General features: G+C 41.7%; 1 protein-coding gene across 8 annotated transcripts in view; it reads right to left on the reverse strand.

Moving 5' to 3' along the window:
- Positions 1-21162, reverse strand: part of SYT16 (synaptotagmin 16) — a 569077-nt gene that overhangs the window by 147612 nt on the left and 400303 nt on the right. For 5 of the 8 annotated variants that reach the window (XM_069207384.1, XM_069207383.1, XM_069207387.1 and 2 more), the window contains one exon: positions 18913-19568. The exons of 2 other annotated variants lie outside the window; for them this stretch is intronic. In XM_069207384.1, coding sequence (XP_069063485.1) covers positions 18913-19495 — 583 coding nt within the window. In that variant the 5' untranslated portion in view covers positions 19496-19568. Of the gene's footprint in view, positions 1-18894; positions 19569-21162 lie in introns of all 8 variants that reach the window. One more of the 8 variants, XM_069207386.1, reaches the window with a different exon arrangement.

The raw sequence follows: 21162 nt of genomic DNA on the forward strand, positions 1-21162 counted from the left end.
CTCTCATGGCTGCGATTCCCCCTGAAATCTCACAATGCTGATATATGATGGGGGTACTGCTTTTAGGGATAAACCCTGATAGATTAACATGTACGAAAGAGGAAATATGTGGAAGAAGGCGAGAGGCTAAGACATCACTCAACAATTTAACATCAATGTTTAACAATGATTTTGGCTGATATGCAGATTGTGTGGTGGGGTCATTACCTGGTTTGGGAACCATGATTGTGAGGGTTTTGCACATTGTAGGGGGAAGCCGTCCAGAGTGCAAAGATTCCCCATACACCTCCAGGAGTTTATCCACCAGGGTTGGGGCATATTTACAATAAAATGCCACAGGGAAGCTATCGCTTTCAGGACTCTTTGAGGTTTTAAGGGAACGGATTGCTGCTATCAGTTACTTCGCAGTGATGGACCGATCAAGGTCTTCCTGAGCAAGGAGGAGGCAAGTGTAGGGAGAGACACCTGGGAGAGATAATTGTCAATGTCATCTGTGTGTATTTGGGGGAGAGAGACATAACAGAAGGTAAGGTGGGAGCTAAGTATTTCATTGATGGCATTCTGAGAATAGACCAGATGTCCACTAGTGTCTGACATGGACAGGATAGGACTGGGAGATGTTTCGAGTTTGACAAGCCTGGCCAACATAGCACCAGTCTTATTTCCTTCAGCATGACGACGTTGATGCTGGGCTGCCTGCATATGTTATTCTAGGCAGCTCCAAGCATCCAACAATAATTTACAAGCATTGCTCCATTCACTTAGGCGATCGGGTCTTAACAGCAGATCCCACTAGATCATTCCCAGGTCTTTCTCAAGTTAAAACTAGATTTCTTTACTATAAATTGTAAATTTCTAATCCTGTAGATTTTATGTCGTTTCTGTTTGATCCATTGTAATATTGTCATTTCTGAAGATTATTGTTTATTCATGTAACTCGTATTTTTCTTTTTCCACACAATCAAATGTTCTGTAAATGTCCAGTAAATTTATTTTTCATTGTGCCTGTAGTTTTAGTATCAAGTTTCTATATCATTGTATGCCTGTGACCGTGGACCTTATTTAGAGTTTGGTAGATCCTTTCTGTGTGATAGGCGAAAATGTGCTTGTTACTCTGCAGACGGGACATCCACCATATTTGTAATGGACTTTTTTAGGGCCCTCTGTCTTTTACTTGCAAAGCCATGTTATGCCCTCTCCACCAGGCCTGCACTATACAAAAATAGATAAAATATTAGGGCACTCACAACCGATTTAAATATTTTCTTGACACTGTCGATAAACAAATAGCCTGCTTTGAGAAAATGCCATATAATACGCCAAAGGATTTAAGTATTTTGTCTTCATCTAAAAGTATAAATTGAGCATCATCTTGCTAATGAGTAGGGAATTAAAGAGTTTGCATCATTACTATTGTCGTCCCTCCATGAGACGCAATTTAAAATCATTATTTCTTCTCTTTCTTTGACAAACGACACAGAAGGAGTAGGAAAAACAAACTTTTAGCACCAGATGCAAGATAAGTTTGTATATTTTGCATGAACTGTTTCTAAAAATAGAAATGACTCGATGGCAACATTCTGTACCACTAAATAGAAAAGGAGAGATATTCTATCTGTTTATCCAGAATTTACCATTAGTTGAGAAGAAGAAGAAGAAATTAGGGGTGTGCACGTCTACTGCTTGTGATATCACTACACTCAGTGGTGTTGGAATATGGAACTGTTTTAGATATGAAACAAAATCCAAGACAACTTCCGCATTATTTGAGCTCCTACATTTGTTTTATCTTAAACATTCATACATAGTGTTTGGAGAGTGGGATCCGTACAACAATATGCTGTAACAAGAACAAGAATACAGTAGCACTGATCCAAATTTAAGAAATTACATAGCCTGTTCTAAAGCTTTCTACAGCTCTGCACCATGGAAAGAAAGCCCGCATATGCAGATACTCTTGAGGACAGCATTTCCCTTCATGGAGAACCCCTTTCCCATCCACCCCCACAAAGAGCGATGGGAGCTTCATTCCCCTTCCCACCTTAGGACAAAAGTTACTGCAGCCGTATGCTGGATTACATATCAGAAAAATTCCAGGATGGGAAACGGCTCAAGAGGACCATATGATGCCAACAAACTCACACGTTTGTGAGCACTTACCAACTCTCAAGGCAAACCACCCCCTAATCAGCCAACTCACTACTACTTGCATGTGATTTACTACTGTGTCATTGTATGTAGACAGCATGCAATTAAGGAGTAGCAAAACCATTTACTCCAGCCAGATATCCTGTGGGGACTATGTCGGTTTATGATCATGAATAGCTTAGTGAACACGCTTCAGTGCTAAAATTGAGGAAGGAAATAGGAGCTATTGGGTTAAAAATACTAGGAAAAGTGCTTGCAGGGTCCAGTTACATTTTAGGTGGTACAAAATTGTTTAGGTGATGATTGTGTCATTGTGGATCTTCAAAGCAAGATATAAGCCCTGATCTTGGTTGCTTTATGGGTAAACCAAAGAGAGAGAAACGAGTAAGTAGAAGTTGCACTGCTGAACAAAGTTACCTCTGCACTAATGAAAAATTCTTGAGCTCAGTCCATTAAAGCCATTGCAACCTTGTCCTGTGTATAAATACGTTTCAAAGTCCTGGGAAAGGGTTAACCTGTACTTGTGTTGAGGAAATCGAGAACTTGAGGAAATCATGAACTAAAGACAAGATAACAGGTAAGACCCGACCCTAACAAGTCTGAAGCAGGATGCAAGAATCTTCAAATTAACTATGAGTTCTGTCACACTTGGCATTTCTACTGATGATTTTTCAGACCAAATCGTCAAGTTGAAATTAGTTCCAGATGTAAGAAGCCTCTGTGTGACTGGAAGTACACTAAAATATACATGTGCAGCGTGTGGTCCATGTCAGCAGATTTAAGACAGTGATGCTTACCTTTTGCTGGTATGTCTGATAGACTGAGGAAGAAGTTGCATTAAGAGGAACATTTTCACCTCTTTCTTTAATCATAGAAGTGGAGGGCCACTCTGAGTGCAATTTGCTCTACAGTCGGGGAACATCAACAACGTTGGATAAGTAAATACATTTAGGAGAATTACATAACTGTTATTTCACTCCTAAATAAGGCTAACTTACATGCACACATAGATTTGGGACTGGCACTCTTAATGCTTACAGCATTTTGAACGTTCAGACTCACAGTCCTGAATTATATTTGAACACTATGGCGGTCATTCTGACCCTGGCGGTTGAAAACCGCCAGGGCAGAGTGCAGCGGAAGCACCGCCAACAGGCTGGCGGTGCTTCTGGGGCAATTCTGACAGCGGCGGTAAGGCCGCGGTCAGAAAAGGGAAACCGGCGGTTTCCCGCCGGTTTCCCACCGGTTTCCCGCCGGTTTCCCGCTGCCCCAGGGAATCCTCCACGGCGGCGCTGCAAGCAGCGCCGCCATGGGGATTCCGACCCCCTTCCCGCCATCCTGTTTCTGGCGGTTTTCACCGCCAGAAACAGGATGGCGGGAACGGGTGTCGTGGGGCCCCTGGGGGCCCCTGCAGTGCCCATGCCACTGGCATGGGCACTGCAGGGGCCCCCTAACAGGGCCCCATTGAGATTTTCAGTGTCTGCTTGGCAGACACTGAAAATCGCGACGGGTGCAACTGCACCCGTCGCACACCAGCAACTCCGCCGGCTCCATTCGGAGCCGGCATCCTCGTTGCTGGTGCTTTCCCGCTGGGCGGGCGGGCGGCCTTCTGGCAGTCACCCGCCAGCCCAGCGGGAAAGTCAGAATGACCGCCGCGGTCTTTTGACCGCGGTACGGTCTTCTGGCGGTTCCTGCCAGGCCGGCGGCTTCCGCCGCCGGCGCGGGTCAGAATGACCCCCTATGTTATTTTAAATGAATACTAATTGATTGCCTTGTTGCAGCACCTTTCTTATCTAGGCCTCTCTCACATTGGAACTATGAAGATAAAGTGAGTTTGAAAGCTTCACACCAAATAGAACATAAGTGAATGGAATTCTTATAAACCCGTTATGAGCCCTCATTATGAGTGACCCTTTTTCCCGAACTGAATTAAAATGCCTGATGATACGAGAAAACAGATTTTTTTTTTATTGTAAACCAACAACCTGTGTGTTATTCCCCAATTTCATCGTGCAATCTTCTGGTAGCAGTTATTTATTGGCCCTGACAAATACTGATTCCTGAAATATCAGTTTCCATTGGGCCAGTAAATTATGATGGCCTTAGAGTTGAAATTAACTTGCAACTGTAAGACCTTTTCACTTATATCAGAGATATAGTTGTGAATTAAGATATAACTGGCAAAGAACAAAACCTACTTTGGATTGTATTTGCAATATTGTACCTGAGTGTGTGGATGTGGTTTCTCCTCTTGAACATTCCCCTAGAGCCCAACTTATATACAATAATTTAATTGAAAAAGCTTTATTCGGCTGTGAAACAGCCATAAAAGTATACATAAACACTTTCATACATTAAAACAAACATGCATAATCAGCACCTTTTCCACATTATGCAAAAGTAAAACCACTAACACAGTAGGTCAAAAATCATAAGAAAGTACACAACACATTAGCTATAAGAGAAAAACATAGTTAAGTTAAGAAAGCAGTGTGCTCCGAGAACTTACTGCAGCACGTAAGAAAGCACTCACATAGTCTCGTCATCAGATAACTGTTGAGGATTTGATAAGCATGAGTACAGTGATCACAATTTCTCAATTTCATAAAGGGAACTTCACACATTTTGGTAATTTTAGAAGCCACAGAGGAAGGTAAAGTGCAACATCAATTTGTTTGAGGCATCATCACAAAGGCACAGTTGAGACTCGAGGTGCACTGAAAGCCAAATGGGAAGGAGAGCAGGTATTTAACCCTGTCAGCCTGGAAACGGAACAATAGCGAATGATTCCAGCTCCACCTAGTGTCTCACAAATAGCTGGTGGGGGAATTCTCAGGGTATAGGTGTAAGTAACTTGCAAAAGTTAGCTTTTGAATTTCTGCATTTAGGGCCATATGTACAAACACTTTTTCCCATAGACACAGAATGGGTAAAAACCTTTGCTACATCTGGCCCTTAATCTCTTTGCTTGCACTTGGGCTGAAAGCAAAACTTGAAGTTGCTTTCTACCCGGGAGGACTTGGTTTGCTATGTTGGAAAAAAGTTGTATTAAACCAATCTCTGCAACTAAAAAATGTATATACCCCAGCCAGGAAGTGGAAAGGCCTCTATTACAGACCAGCAGTCGGTAATTATATCCCTAGTAAGTGACACCTCCTCTGTGCACCATATGGACAGCCACAATAAAGGGGGGCGGATTCGAATCATATCACTCAAGTAGCTTAAGTCTAGCTCCTTGTGGCAAATATAATTGTTAAGTAGATAGGGGAGCAGAGAGGACTTTCCAGCAAAAATTATTTCCTTTCAACTGCAGGGCCGAACAGTCTGCCATACCCCAGAACTCAGCCCCATAAGTTGATACTGGGGCACATTGGGCAGTGTAAACCTGGAGGAGGGGGGAAGCAACCTGCCACCCGAAACAGATGGAAGGCTCAAAAGTGAGCCAACTGCCCAGGACAGCTTGACCCTGAGCTGAGCTATGTTAGGGGCCCAAGAGCCAGTTGCACTAAAACTGAAAATAAAAGAGTAAGTGCTGATATATAATAAGTGGTTGGGACCTACTGCAAAACTTTGGAATTCAAATACACTTAGAGCAACACCCCATAATAAATGACTTTTCAAAATTTGTGGACTAGTCAAGAATGGCCATGAAATGTACAAAACAGTGAACCAACTGGCACAAGGCCCTGGCAGGCAGGCACCCTTTTTCGGGAATACAAGTAATAAGCTGGGAACTGTGCATGTTTACGTACACAATGAAGAGCAGAGGGGCGAGTACGCACCCTTGGTGAACCCCACGCTCAATGCTGATTTCTCTAGATAATTAGCTGTTGTGGATGAATCTATCCCTAGCCATTGTGTTTGAGTGCAAGGATGCTAATAGGTGGATAAGTGATTCATCCAGCTTCATCTCAGATAGGAGATGCCACAGGTTGGATCGGTTCACGCAGCCAAAAGCCATAGACAAGTCCATACAAGCGAGACATAGGGGTGTCTTTTTGGCACTGTATATTTCCCTAGGATTAGGTTCAAATTCAGACATTGATCTATGGTGCCAATTCTGCTACAAAAACCATATTGACAAGCATTTAGAATCTGATTGTCATCAGCCCACTTCAAGATTTTATTGTACATCACCCTTTGCTAAGACAGGAGTCATTTCAATGGGGGTTGTGCGTCAAAAAATTGTGCAAGTCCGGTTTGAGCCATGGTTTTTGACTCTAACCTGACTTGCACCATTTTTTGACGCACAACCCCCATTTTCCCCTATGCCGGCGCTGCCTGGTTTGAGTCATTTTTTTTTACTCTGACCAGCCTGCAGCGCCGGCTAACGTCAATCCTTAAATAAGGTGCCCGCATGGTGCGTAGGAATGGTGTTAGTCAGTGGTAAACTTTTTGACGCAAACCAGTGGCGCACTGGTTTGCGTCAAAAAGTATAAATATCGGCCTTAGTTTGTCCGAGGAGGGCACTAGGCATCTAAGAACAGCTTCTACTTGGAAGTTGCCCCTAGATGGCATATTCAAAGCAGTCTCAATCGAGTTGTGATCAACGAAGTTTGTGCTGACGGGGATGCCATATAACTAGAGATTGATTAGGTTGCGGAAGGTGGAAAAGTAATTGATGACCAAGGAGTTATTTCCCCCCAAAATGTAGGCAGACACACATCTCCAGTACCAAATACCTCTAACACATTTGTTAGGTCAGAACTGGCTAGTAAGACCTCTAATTTGTTGCTTCTCTGAGCAGAACCCCCTACAGGGTCAGATTCTTTCCAACTGCTAAAGTTGGGCAGCTTCGCATTAAAATCGCCAGCAAGGCACAGATATGTCTGCTGCCCGCATTTGAATGTCTCTCCACAATAGCATCAATATATTCAAAGACAAAAGGAAATATGTGGGTCGGCTCATTCACAAAATCATTATTGCTAACATTAATGAGATTTAGAGTCACAGCTCCCTTAAAAGCACTGCTTGGAAGTCATGGCCTGGGGTATTTAAGGGCTTTGTGTGACCGTCAAGTAGAAAGTTCATCCAAATTGCTAAGCCTCTTCATGCTAGGCCAGGGCGGGATAGGGTAGTGGGCACATTGAAAGACATGAAACCTTCCAATACACAAAGGTTTCAGACATCAAACATCCCAGGTTTCCTGCATTAACACACTATCATAGCATTTTATAAAGGATTGCCATTATGGGAGAGAGATCTTAGAGCAGAGACATGCAACGTTACAACTTAATATTCTTGTAAGGGGGTGTTTAGCATGTGAAGTAAGAATAAAAGACCCTGGAACGGGCGTGGCATGTGCTTTCGCAAAGTTGTTTAGCAGAGTGTGGCCCGGTCTTGGGGATGCTGTGGTGTCAGCTGGACATGCTGGCTCGCCCAAGCTACAGACTCAGAGGGTGTGACATACCCCAAATGTAAACCTAGTGAGGATGCAGATAACATTTTGAACACAGCAGGTCCCCTGACATCCAAGACTTGCTCCACCGTCAGCTGGGGCGCTTTCCGTCAATCATTCTCATGAGGTTAGAAAGAGCGACAACTTATTAAGGCTTGCAAAACTCTGCAGCAGCTGGGCTGACGATTGTGTGAAAATGGACCCAGCACCTGTCTGGGAAGCTTGTAATGTAACAATGCTAGTTTTGAGTGAGGTCCTTGTTGAGGTTGAGCTCAATAATTTCCTGATACCTTGTGGGTGTCAAAAGTTAATATGATACAGTCTCCAGCAATGTCTTTCAGTGAGGGGCAGATCCTTCTGACTCTCTGAACCATTCAAATCTCATTTGTCTCCACAGCGTTAAAAGGTAAAATTCCTATGCATAGCTAACCAGTAAATAACCTTTTTACGAGCCTGATACCAAGACTCAGTTTGACCGTGCTTTAAAGGTGGTACTCCGGCCAATGTTATCACATACGGGCAGGCCTCTGGGGGAAGGTTTAGGGTCACAGTGGTGGAGTTTTGGTCCACTTCACTGTTATTCTCACTCATCACAAACAAGTGGCCCTGCTTGCCTACTGGGAGCGGAAAGGGGATGTTGGATGAGCTGGTACCGGATGCCCCTGTAATCCCTGTGCCATGATTTGTATGGGAGCTGCAGGCAGAATCGTGAGTAGGCATATTCCCTAGGGCAGGCAGTGAAGTGTTCGTGTTCTGGGGTGTGATAGTGGGCAAAAGAGATTTCCCTGCTGTGCTCATCTGGCACCTGGGACGGCTGGCGTGCTCGACAGGGCCCTTGGTGGCGTTTGTCTGGTAATCAACCTCAATAGAGGGTGCAAGCAAGTTAGCAAGGTGGGCTTCCATAGTGGATAGCCGTTCCTTAATCAGATTTAGGGGGTCATTCCGACCTTGGCGGTCCATGACCGCCAGGGCCGGGGACCGCGGAAGCACCGCCAACAGGCTGGCGGTGCTTCCTGGGCCATTCTGACCGCCGCGGTCAGAAAAGGGGAACCGGTGGTTTCCCGCCGGTTTTCCCCTGGCCCAGGGAATCCTCCATGGTGGCGCTGCTTGCAGCGCCGCCATGGGGATTCCGACCCCCTTCCCGCCATCCCGTTCCTGGCGGTTTTTACCGCCAGGAACAGGATGGCGGGAACGGGTGTCGTGGGGCCCCTGGGGGCCCCTGCACTGCCCATGCCACTGGCATGGGCAGTGCAGGGGCCCCCTAACAGGGCCCCATAATGATTTTCAGTGTCTGCTTTGCAGACACTGAAAATCGCGACGGGTGCCACTGCACCCGTCGCACCCCAGCAACTCCGCCGGCTCCATTCGGAGCCGGCTTCATCGTTGCTGGGTCGGCGGGCGGCCTTTTGGCGGTCGCCCGCCGGCCCAGCGGGAAAGCCAGAATGGCCACCGCGGTCTTTTGACCGCGGTGCGGTCATTCGGCGGTTCCCGCCAGGCAGGCGGCTACCGCCGCCCGCCGCGGTTGGAATGACCGCCTTAGTTGCTCCTCCATGATTGGGGAAATTCTACTGTATATCTCTTCAGTACTTGCAAACCCTGCCAGCTGTTAACCCAAACCTTTGCCAGTAAGTGTTTGACTTGTAGAGGTTGCTGCCCGAGCTGTATGCTTGCAGATCTTCTTGTATTTGGCAGCTGGTTCGGGGGATAAATTGGCACTAATAGAACCTACCATAGGGACTACTGTGCTGTGCTGTGGGGTTACTCGTTGGGGTATAGCTTGCCCAACTTCTTCATTTACTGCTAATTCCACTGCTCAGCTGGCACCTACAAATGGCTAATTCCCACAACTCGACGTGCACAAGCCTCCCTTATGACCTAAAGATAGCCTTCGTTTGGTTAGGGCTGTTTCCTTGGTAACAACCCCGATAGGTATCTAGAGCATGGTATCGATACTTGTGGGCGGATGTGTGAAGGCTGGGCCCCTAGTCGCTTTGCGCTTGCCCATGGTGATTCAATGGCTAACAAAGGGGTTCACCTGAGAACTATAGAAAAATATGGGCTTGACAAGTGGCTACTTTTCAGGGGAGTGGCCCAGCCCAGCCTCGGCCTGCCAGGTTGGGCACAAATGGGCCCTCTTTTGGTCTGGTCGTCGCCCGGGCGTGTCCTGCGTTACTGGTAGCAGGGCCGCACTTTATAGCACAGATTACAAGAGTCCAGCTCCCAGTAGCAAGCACATACTGGTGCACAGTAGTATGAGACAGGGAGTCCCCAGGCAACAGTTTAACTTCCTGCACTTCAGGTGTCAGGGCCACGCTTTATAGCACTGATTACAAGAGTCCAGCCCCCAGGTGCAACAAGCACCTCCTGACACACAGTAGTATGGGACAGGGCTCCCCAGGCAACAGCTTTACTTCCATTATAATTAATAATAGAGTCATTTGTGTATACCCCTCAATAGAAAATACCTACCTGTGGCTAATAAAATTTACATGAGGCAATTTTTATATTGTATCTATTGAACAGTAAATACAACTTTAGCTATTATCAAATGCAGGCTAGAGAACAAGGCATTTGTATTATTTTTTTCATACATTTTCAGTCATTTAATCATTTGAAATATCCAGGGGTTCACTTTTTTGCATATACTCTATATTCTATGTAATTTCAAGATGAGTTCATCGTATTTCAATTAAAAAATTCTGATGCTCCCATGGCAGTATGTGAATGTTTACCTAAGTAATTTGCCAACATAAAGAAATATGAAGTGCCTAGCCCTAACAATGAGATTTGGCAGTCTTTGTATATCTGTTCAGGTAACTACTTACCTATTTCAATTTGTGTGCTGGCAGTACAGGACTACCCAGGCCAAGGATGACCACTGTCCAGGTCTTTAATATCAACCTCTTGAAAATCTTTTTTGCATAATTAAAGACCTGGACAGTGGTCATCCTTGGCCTGAGTAGGACTGTCCTGCCATCAGACACATTGACATTATTAGATTTAACATTTGACATTTTATATCAACCTTTTGAAAACCTTTTTTTTACATAATTAAATGTGAATTCTGAATAGTTCTCAAACTGAAAAGTGTAAAGGCTGCATGTTTAAACATATGGTCAGTTGTGGACTCAAACCATGCAATGTTGTGTGCTTTGTGTTCACAGATAGCCAAACATTTAACTAGCCCTTTGTAATTTGTTTTAATCCTATCGCCAAATTAAAGAACAAAAAATAAAACCTTTGGTTGAGTTTGTATTGTAAAACTGCACCAAAGACATGCATCTCACAAATATATAATAATTTTGGTCTTCTTGACCCATATTAACCTGGCAAATTGGTGGTTACCTGGAATTTTAGGTTATAGTATTGTGTGGAAGGCTATTACATTAAATTCACTTACAGAGCAGCAGGAAAACATAGGCCCATATTTATACTTTTTTTGCGCTGCATTTGCATAATTTCTTTTACGCAAAAGCGGCACAAACTTACAAAATATAATTGTATTTTGTAACTTTGCACCACTTTTGCGTCAAAAAATGACGCAAAGGCGGTGCAAAAAAAGTATGAATAGGGACCATAGTGAGGTATTTAGAGTTATTCACACAGAAACATCCACGCATTGTTATATTCTTTAAAGTGTTTTTTACTAATATGGCTGACCTGAGTTCTATCACAGAGCTGCTTTACATGCTACTGTAGATAAACAGTTGTAGGGCAGAAAAATGTCAAGTAGAAAAAACGAAACAAGAATGTGAGCAATCTGGTTCTGACGAATCTCTATTGTTTTCATCTCTATTGTTTTTCAGCATTTATGCCTGAACTATGGAGTGTTTGACACATGTAGTCTTTAAGCAAGCCTTAATCGTAGCAAAACAGTTTTAGATGTCTGCAAAAGGAATGTAACGATAGCGCATGCCTAATGTTTTAGTGTAGATTGTTGCAGTATAACAAAGCAAGGGACTGAGTTACTTTTCATGACTTTTCTAGCGAAAAGGATTCATTTTAGTGGATTTATCACTTTATTTTGAGTCAGAAAACATTGTATTATTTGAATATTGATATTGTTTCTCATGTACTCACTAGCCTTTTACTTGTACTAAGATTCTGAGTGTACCTGTTTTCTGATGGTTTGGGCTTTTTGGCTCTACACCTAATAAAACCTAAAATGTTTGTGATATCTCCAGCTTAAGATACGAACATGTTGGTGAGGTTTTCATTCAGCATTTTGTTTTCAAGAAGATGTAGTCCTAATGCGGGCTAAGGGTGTTTGGGGTAGACTTCTCTGGCCGCCTTGAGATTTTGTGTGTGTGTTCATTTGTTTTCTGGTTGAAATGGAACATCGCAGGGTGGTTCATTAATTGTGGAGAGATTGAGTTGCAGGAAGACCAACCTAATTTTATTGGAGTCTGAATAGAAATTAGCTTCCCATTTGCAAGGATTATGGTAATTGTGTTGCCTTTGGGCTGTAATGGAAAGTTGCAGTGTTGAACCGGTTGGCTAGTTTTCAGAGGATAAGAGCAGATGAAGAAACACACTTTATTTTGCTTTAACAGTCAGTCAAGGCTCACTGTGTAGTAAAGGGGCATGCAGCACGCAGCAGGGTGGGATGGATGGGGGGATCAGAAACATTTATTTAAAGAAATGAAATAAATAAAAACGTACCTTCTCCGCCCACGCGCCACTCCTCTTTCCTAGTCACTGCGGCCAATCCTGAGGCTGCGCAGAGCAGCGTTTGGATTGGCCAGTACACTGAGCCAGGTTGCTCCCCAGGCAGACTGGGAGCCTGTTCCTGCACTCTCCAGCCTGGCAACATAGTGCTGGGTTGGAGGGAGCACAGTGCGCATGTGGGTTTGACTGGCCAGGAATTTGTAAGTATTTCTGCTCTATGCGTACCTTTAGAGCCAATTCAATATTATCACCATTGTTGATCTACTGAGCTGCATTAGGGAAACAATGTGGACTGGTACAACCAGCAGAAAACGGGTTCTAACCCCACTCCCAAAATGCCCAATGTAATTGCAGATTTGTTATTGACGTACGTTATTCCCTATTAATGCATTGAAAGCTCACAATATAAGGTAAAATGGCATCTTGCAAATGCAGCTTTACTGCATCAGAGGATGATGCTTAGATTTAGCACATACGTCCAAATAACCGAGTGAGTACTGTTAGATAAGCCTATTTGCCACTGAAAGACACATAAACGGAGGGGTTTTAAGTGTTTGCACTGAACTGAGTTAAGGTAAATCTACATTTACATTGTTATTTTTGACAAGCTACGAAAACAGAAATGTGTTAAGAATACTCACCAAAACAGGCCACCTCTGACACAAATCATTTACAACATCCAAACTACGAGTCAACATTTAATTGGCCTTTATTTAATGTCATTACAGTTACACTTGACTGTCGAACAAGCATCATTTTAGTGTCCCTCTGCCTGTTGCTAATATCCAACTGCATTAGTAGAAATCTTAAAGGATAAAGCTAGTGTGGTATTCTCAAAAGTACCCATCTGGATATTCCAAAATTTGAAAACAATGGGGCAAAAACGCATATTTTCCATTCAGCATTTTAATTTGTTTTTGATTAAAATGTTGGCATACAGGGGTATGTAGAGGTAATACCTTGTTTTCAAAGTAGAATATAGTCTTAAACCGTGATTCATAAAAAATATTTTTAAAATATTTTAATTTATAACTAAACATGCATTGGTAAAGACGTCACAATCCAGGGGCAAATTATACTGCTTCCAAGATAGGAGCAGGCACAGCACTCTGCCGCATTCCGCTTAATCGGCAATGGCTGCTAAATTAAGTGTGTCTATTTTCTTAGTTGAATTGCTATTGACAACCATCCTTGCAATAAGTGGACAGGCATGTTTCCATAGAAACAAAATAGCATTAAAGAAGATCTCTTGCTTTGTACCAAGGTATCATAAGATCTTGATCTATGAAGGAGAATATGGTACATTAGCTAGTGAAAATCAACAACTTGAGTGCTGGGGACAGTGCAAAGTAAACACAAAAGAAATCTTCAATCAAAAAGCCAAATCAACGAGAACCAAAATGCTTATATTTTCTGTCATGCTTTTCAAGCAGACTGAAACTTTTTGCAAGTTTAAATAAGTTGACTAAAATCAGTCAAGGTTTAGAAGCTGTGTCTTAGTTGGTGAATTTGCTCAAAGAGATTCAAAGATAACACTGGTTCCCCCTTACACAGACCGAGGAGGCAATCTTCAGCTTGAAAAATCACAAATTACTGGGCTCAACTTCGTCCGGAATGAGCTATCCAAATGCTACAGTAACTGATGGGTGAAAATCAATTATGCCCTCTTTCACCAGTGCATCAAGGCGTGAGTCTTCCCAAATCTGTGCCACAATATCACCAAGTTGTGATATTTAAGAAATGGAAGGCATCAGACCCACAATCGTACAGACCCATGAATGGAAAAGGCACAGACTCCAAGATCTTCACAACACAATCCCATGAAACATCCAGGAATGGGATGATGACGGCATCCAGACCATGTACCAATGCAAATTTAAAAATGGCCTTTCTACCATTTACCAGGCCTTGGTTTTCAACATCTGGTATTTAAATATTCAAAAGAGGATGTTCATTAGCAGCATTCTTAGATTTATCATCTGTGTGTGAGCACATGAACTATGACAGACTATGGTCACTACTCAATAAAAGATACACAAAAACATCGGCCAGGTTACATACTGATTGAATGATCAGTTGACCTCAACATTTCTCTTTAAAACTGGGCTAAGACAAGTCTCCATGCTGGCCGCCTTCCTTTTCAACATATGCATAAATGATCTACATGAGGAATTCCTAAAAATCATCAAAAACACACTAAAAATCTAAAACATCTCAGTCCAAAAAGCTCCGGCCAATGAAAAGCCCATCCAGAAAGCTCTAGGAACATGGATGTAACAATAAGTCCTGGAGGAACATTTGTTAGTGGCGCAACCACCTCCATTTTTACCCACCAATCCTCTGCAAACAGCACTTAGCCTATCTTTAGGCCTGGGACAAAATCCACCAATCTATGAATGACAACAAAATAAGAAATAAACAGGCCATGACAGTAAATGACTGAGACGATGTCATGGACAAAAAGAAATGAACCATCAATACAACTTGAATATGTAGATAAAGAGTCTCTCTATCTACCGTAGTCACATTCAGCAGCTTTTTCATATTCTCCACATTCAGGGTTTCATGGCAATTGGTTCCCCAGCTCCCTCAAGCCTCTCACCCTGTCTTACACTTTCAGCGCTCTAACAAGTGTTTTAACTAATTGAATGCAACGGTCCAAATGATCAAATAAAGTAAAGTAAAGTAAATAAAATGTGTAGGAAGGTGAAGCAGTGTAAAACTATTTGACTATTTTATTGACTTGTAAATGCAGAACGTAAAGCACTTTCTTAGCAAAATGTATTAAGTTATAGATAAAGTTAATCCCAGATATGTGATCCATTTATCTCCCAGCTAAGGCAGCTTTAACGTACTTGTTTTTATGGGCTCTATGTTTATTGGCTACTTCCTCTGCACTGTGACCATTCCAAGAGAGATGATCGGTCATCACATCCTTCATGAAGAAGCCTTTTTTCAGATTCATCATCCTCTGTTACTCCTATCCTGAATCAGGGTCCTCTGGTTGCCCAATTTCCTGGATCAAGTTGTCTCCTAACTTACACTTCTTGTCATGGACATCACATGGGACAATATGCTTGTGATGCTTGAGGACATATTACTATTGTTGCTCCTAGTCTGGCATAAATTAGCGGATTTTGGATCATCATGCACCAAATATGGTAATGCTGAATAGAATTGCTCACTGGCTTTAGATGCAAGCTGGAGGAGTAGTTCAGATTCTATCCGGATTCTACCTTTACAATTTTGTGCCAGTATCCAAACTGAACCCCTTAGGTAAAAATACACCACATTTCTCTCTGGGGTGTATCTGTGTACCTGGCTGTCATCTGTCCTCCTTTTTGTGATCACTATTAAGCTGGGTCATGGCCCTTGGTCGACTATACGCTCCTGTGTGATTGTTAATCAGATTTACCATTGCGCAGGTGGCAAAGAAAAACCTTTCATCTTAGTGTTAAGTAGTCTGATTTTAATGGAAACGCAGCTTGTTCTTTGCAGATTTAAGTTGAATGGTCAACACACGGGTCTTGGTTCTGGGATCTCAATACAATCATGAAAGTAAAGCACAAACTGCCAAACACAGTTGATGGTTGAATGGTAAGGTTAGATCTATTGTGCCCATAAATGCTCCAGTGGTGTTTTAAGAGACCTATTGGGTTACCTGAAATTGATGGTTTTCCTAGAAGTGAGAACACATGGACCATGTTTCAGCTTAGCCATACAAGACATAGCAACAACCACATCATTGCCTCAGGTTAAAAAATCACACAGCCAGCAAATGTTGCACTGGAGTTCTACCCAACTAACCAATTCTAACCACAAAGGAGCACACACATTGGGCCATGTATCACAAAGGGTGGTGGCTGTCATTAGGGTTATCCAGGAATTAGAACCACCTTCACATAAATATCAGTGGCATTTATTATCAATAAAACTTAGAACGTTGAGGATTCCACTGGGTTTCTGTTTACCTGCTGCCAAGGTGTGGGGTAGGTGTTAGGGGTTTTATAGAACATGTGGGAATGTCCCTTGACAAAGTGGTCAGCTCCCTTCCACTGCTAATGGTATGAAGCACTTTGCTAAATAATGCCACAGGTGTAAACAATACAGTGAGGCATTCCCTAGAGATCCTTTGTGGATGTGAGTGTCACTCCGGATGCAGCTGTCTTCAGGTGAAGTGAATTGAAAGTTCTCATCCCAGGTAAGAAGGTACATTGCTACAAAATTGTATGGTTTCTAGCATACTGTACACTTCACCAACCAACAGGAATGATTGGAGAATAGAAAGAATGGCCAGATTTAACACCAACAAAGGAAAATAAATATTTCTGTCTCTTCTTGGTTTTTACTGCTTTCCCAATGGTGATAAATACTACTCATCCATGCATGTGATATTTGTTCTGCAATATAGCACAGTATGTCCACACCTTCAAGAGACAAACACAGTCTCTGCAAAAAGGTGGGAAATGCAGCTGAGCTCAAAGATCTATTGGCCTACTGAGAGAAGTAAACGGTCCTACCCAGCTGCATAATAGGCTTCCCAACTAAATACCAACTATCTGTGCCCGCCACTATCTCTATCAAATTTTTACAAAATGTGCTCCAGATAAGATACTCACATTTGCCAACCTCTTACCAATAAACACCTTCTCTGTGATGATCCATTGCTACAAGGGTGAATACTTCTCTACTCCAGATCTTAAACTCTGACTACACCTTAATAGCTCACTCACAACCCTCCCATATTTATTCAGGTTTGACCAAGACCCAGCAGTGTTGGTGCCTCAGAAATACAATCCAAACTAGGAAACAGAAAACTGGTGGACAGAAAAATGCCCAAAGACTATTAAATTTGTAGTGGGCATACCACACGCCATCTAAAAATACAAACAAATCTAAACTTAGGATGGACAAAAAGGTGAAAGTACATTTCCTCACTGCTAAACTAAAGTACAAGAAAACTAATGTGTTATGTAAGTTCCCCAATTTGTTGATGTATATACAGTTTTAATTGGTTAATTATCACACCATTTATTTTTAACATATGTAGTGCATTAACAATTTTTTTTTTGTGTTGTGAAAAAAGCAAATACATTTAGGACTTATTTTTAATATCATATTTCTCTAAGCCCCCTATCCCAGAATACACCTTAAAATGAGAACTATTGAATGATATCCACCAGACTATTGTTCTTTTATTTTGTTTTTAGAATAAATAAATATTGTTGAGCGAAATAGGTTAAAAGGGTTGCAATGCTGTCTTAAGTAAAATGGTCTATGGTTGGAGATACTGAGGGAGTTGAGCATGAGATTAATGACAAAAGCATGTGACTGACATATAGAAAATTAAACAATTATGAGTGAATGCGCTCTCCTTGTCCTTTTCTCTCGCTCTCATTCTTCTATTTGCGGCAGTATTCAATTTATTTTTCAACTTGTTTAAGTACAATAAAAAAGGATGCTATATATTCCCAAAACCTATACCTGTGTCACTATCAGCGTACATTATCCTAAACGGGGATTGCATCATCAGTAATTTCATCATGCGTTTTTGCTGACCAGTCTATGCAGGTTGTAGCTATTTGTTATGTGGAAGTTGCTCCCCCCAATGTAATTTTTGCGATTCCTTGTGATTAGCCATTTTTTAGTGTAATTGAGAAGTACATCAGTCACAGTGCAAAATGAAAGTGGGGGGTCACAAAGCAGCTGGTGTACAAAAACGGCTGCTATATGTGACCCCTCCTTTGCACAACTGACTCTACATTTTTCTAAAGTTCCACAAGTACTCCTATTACACCTTAACAACATGACATCAGTTCACAGATTTAAGGCTCCATTTTCAAAAGCATTACTACAGTTGGTCATGTGGAAGCCACTGTTCTGTGAGTATATATGTGGTATTTGTATAGCATGAACCTAGGTAAAAGGCAGGAGAGTGCTGTAAGGGTCAATTGCAGGCATACAGTCAACGAGTGAGAGTAGAGATTGCAAATGACTGGATAGTTACTGCATTGTGATCTAGTGCTCATTAAAGAGGTGTGTCTTCCACTCTTTCCTGCTTTCAAAAAATATCACTGTAAGTACCTATTTTTTCTAAGAAATGGATCCAACGCAAAAAGCATATGGGCAGCAAAGATTCTTCCATGCAAACACTGCTCTCATGTTCTCTTTGATTGACTCTGCAGCATCAACACAAATGAATGCAAAATAGTAAAATGAAAATTTAAGGATGGCAGAAGAATATGTTTCTTTAAATGGTAATGACTGAGATGAGCAAAAGTGGGTTTTTATTTGTCAAAAGTTTTGGCAAACTTCATTAACGATTTTTCTTGACCCAATATTGATGTTTTTCATTAGGAATGCCATTGGCAATATGCCCTCAATAGAATTTATGATGAACTGGAGGGAAATTAGAGACATTTTAAATGTTTATCTAATTGTTCAGGATGAGCAACCAATACAAGAGTGCACCAGGCAAGTGTCCATGTTGTTACTCTTTTTCAGTTTTGCTTGTGCTATACCACATTTTGCGCATCTCTGTCAAACAGAATTTATGATGTGGTATCACATCACCTTAAAACGGAAATTATAAGCATAAATGAATGTGCACAAAAGGAAAAGATAGATAAAAGAACAACTCATAGTGAATTACTCCACAAACATAAGGTCATCTACCTTACCTGTTGAAGTAGTCTTACCATTCATATTGTTTACAGAATATCCCACCAAACTACGATTGTCCCTTATAAGTTCTCTTATCTGGCTGTCGATACGCTCCTCCTCTTCCGGTATTGTTGGAAGCATATCAAAAAGCTGGTTGTCATCGTACGCTTGATAGCTTATTTGAACAGATCTACTCAGTGCTCCAGTACCCGTGAAATCTGCACTTGAGTCTTTATTACCTATAAGTTGTCTTTCATCCAGATGTTGCCCATGCATACTTTGGTCATGTAAAGTCTCCTGGGAATTCATGCCAGGATTTGACTGTATTGATGGGATATCCTCCATCAAACAGTCTTGAGCACCAAATGATCCTTCAAAATCATCAACTACATCTTCGTCAAAGTCGTCCATCTTGTTTCCAAAAGTATCTGCTTGGTAATCCACGTCTGAATTTGAGTTCACATCGATGCTGGGCTGGCAATCTTTTTTGCTGATGTTGCTGAGGGAGCTGGAGATGGAGTCCCCAGCGTGTTGAACAGCTTCGCACATCCGCGACATCCAGGAGGAAAGCGGCTGGAAGAAACTCTGGCCGTCCTGAGATGCCATGTTTACCACCATGACCAGAATGGGATGTGATCACAATTTCCAGGTGTTCAGATTTGACAGCATGCCACAGTTATAACTCTGCCAACTGCAGAATAAGCAGTGTGATAAATTAAAGCGCTTTAATGTTTAAATATGCATTAGTAATACGTGCTAGAATTCACCGAGTTAAAAGAAGGCACTATGTAGACAGAGTTCATTACAATGCAAGTCCAGCAACCACAACCAGTTAAAATAGAAGTTATGAAAAAATTATGTGCTTTTAGCATGAACCAAATATGAACTTAACATAAATATTGTAAATACTAAAGGAAACTCTTTGCATCACACTGTAAATATTTTATGTTATTCCAACTATAAATTTATAGCTAAGCAAAATTGACAGAAATATGCATCAGCCCTGAAAATATGTGTTGATAAAGTGTATGCTGTATGTAAGAAAGTCCCCTTGATTTAATGTTTACCTTTTCCAGACCAATTGTTAAAATGATGGCTGGGAAACATGGGCAGCCCGGAAAAAATGTTTTGATAAAGTGTACTCTGCATGTAAGGAAACCCCCTTGATTTAAGGAATACCTTTTCCAGGTCAAATGTTACAATGATGGCTGTGACGTGGGAAGAGTTATTTGTTGTTCATTGAGACGTAGCAGGTCTCATGTGTTTACTCTTTCCTCTAGCAACAAGTAAATCTTACGTTTCAATATCTCATGAAGTCTTTATTCATTGGTAGAAGGCTACCCACTTAGGTGCACCATACAGGAGCTCCTTGCATGCACAGCATTTGCCGGACTTTTTGGCAAGTTGGTTATTGTGACATCAGGCTTCAGCAAAACCAGATCATACATGCATTTCTTTCTTTTTTTAAATTCTGGCTCGATAGAGCAGCTAGCTGCGCAAACTATTGTTAAAAATTGTTTAAATTATACATAGAGTGGTCTTGGCTCCTTCCAGAGTAGTACTGCTCTCTCAGGTCATGCTATTGGCAGTGTATCATTTCACTTTAATTAGTGCTTACTTTGGAATTTATGAGTGTGTCTTTTACAGTTTTGTCACATTCCATTTTTTTCTCCATTATGCACTCTTTATAGAAAGCATTTGTTTTTTTTTTGCTACTTTTTTCTTCAGCATTGGTCAAGCCAATTGGAATCGGTCTAGTTTTAACATGCTACGCAGCAATGGGGGATACCTCTGCTCACATGTGTTAACACATGAAAGCCATACCTATTGGCTTTACCAAAGCTTGTCAAACTCAGCTTCTCATTTTTTTCCAACATAGATTTAGTCTTACATTACATTCCTTCCCTGAATGCCAATCAACTATATATAAAATAAGGTGGATTGTGATAAATTTATACTTAGTTCACAAGGCAATACAAGTTGATGTTTATATGTTAGACTTTCTTTCTGATTTTAGTTTCAGTAATGTTTGAAAGATATATTTTCAATTTATTTTTAGGTCTGGCATAAGCCAAACATTTTGATTGTAAAGAAATAATATGTATAATATACATATTTTAAGGGGTTTTCGGCCACCTCTCTTTATCCATTAGTCTACTGTTGTGTCATTCATATTTTGCTTTCACCCACTACAACATACAGTGTGGGACAATGAGTCAGCCTACTTCAGCCACTGGTTAACTTCACTTTGAGTGACTGTATTTACTCTCTCCCAATGAGCACAT

The sequence above is a fragment of the Pleurodeles waltl genome, chromosome 9 (genome assembly GCF_031143425.1).
Source record: "Pleurodeles waltl isolate 20211129_DDA chromosome 9, aPleWal1.hap1.20221129, whole genome shotgun sequence".
Lineage (NCBI taxonomy): Eukaryota > Metazoa > Chordata > Amphibia > Caudata > Salamandridae > Pleurodeles > Pleurodeles waltl.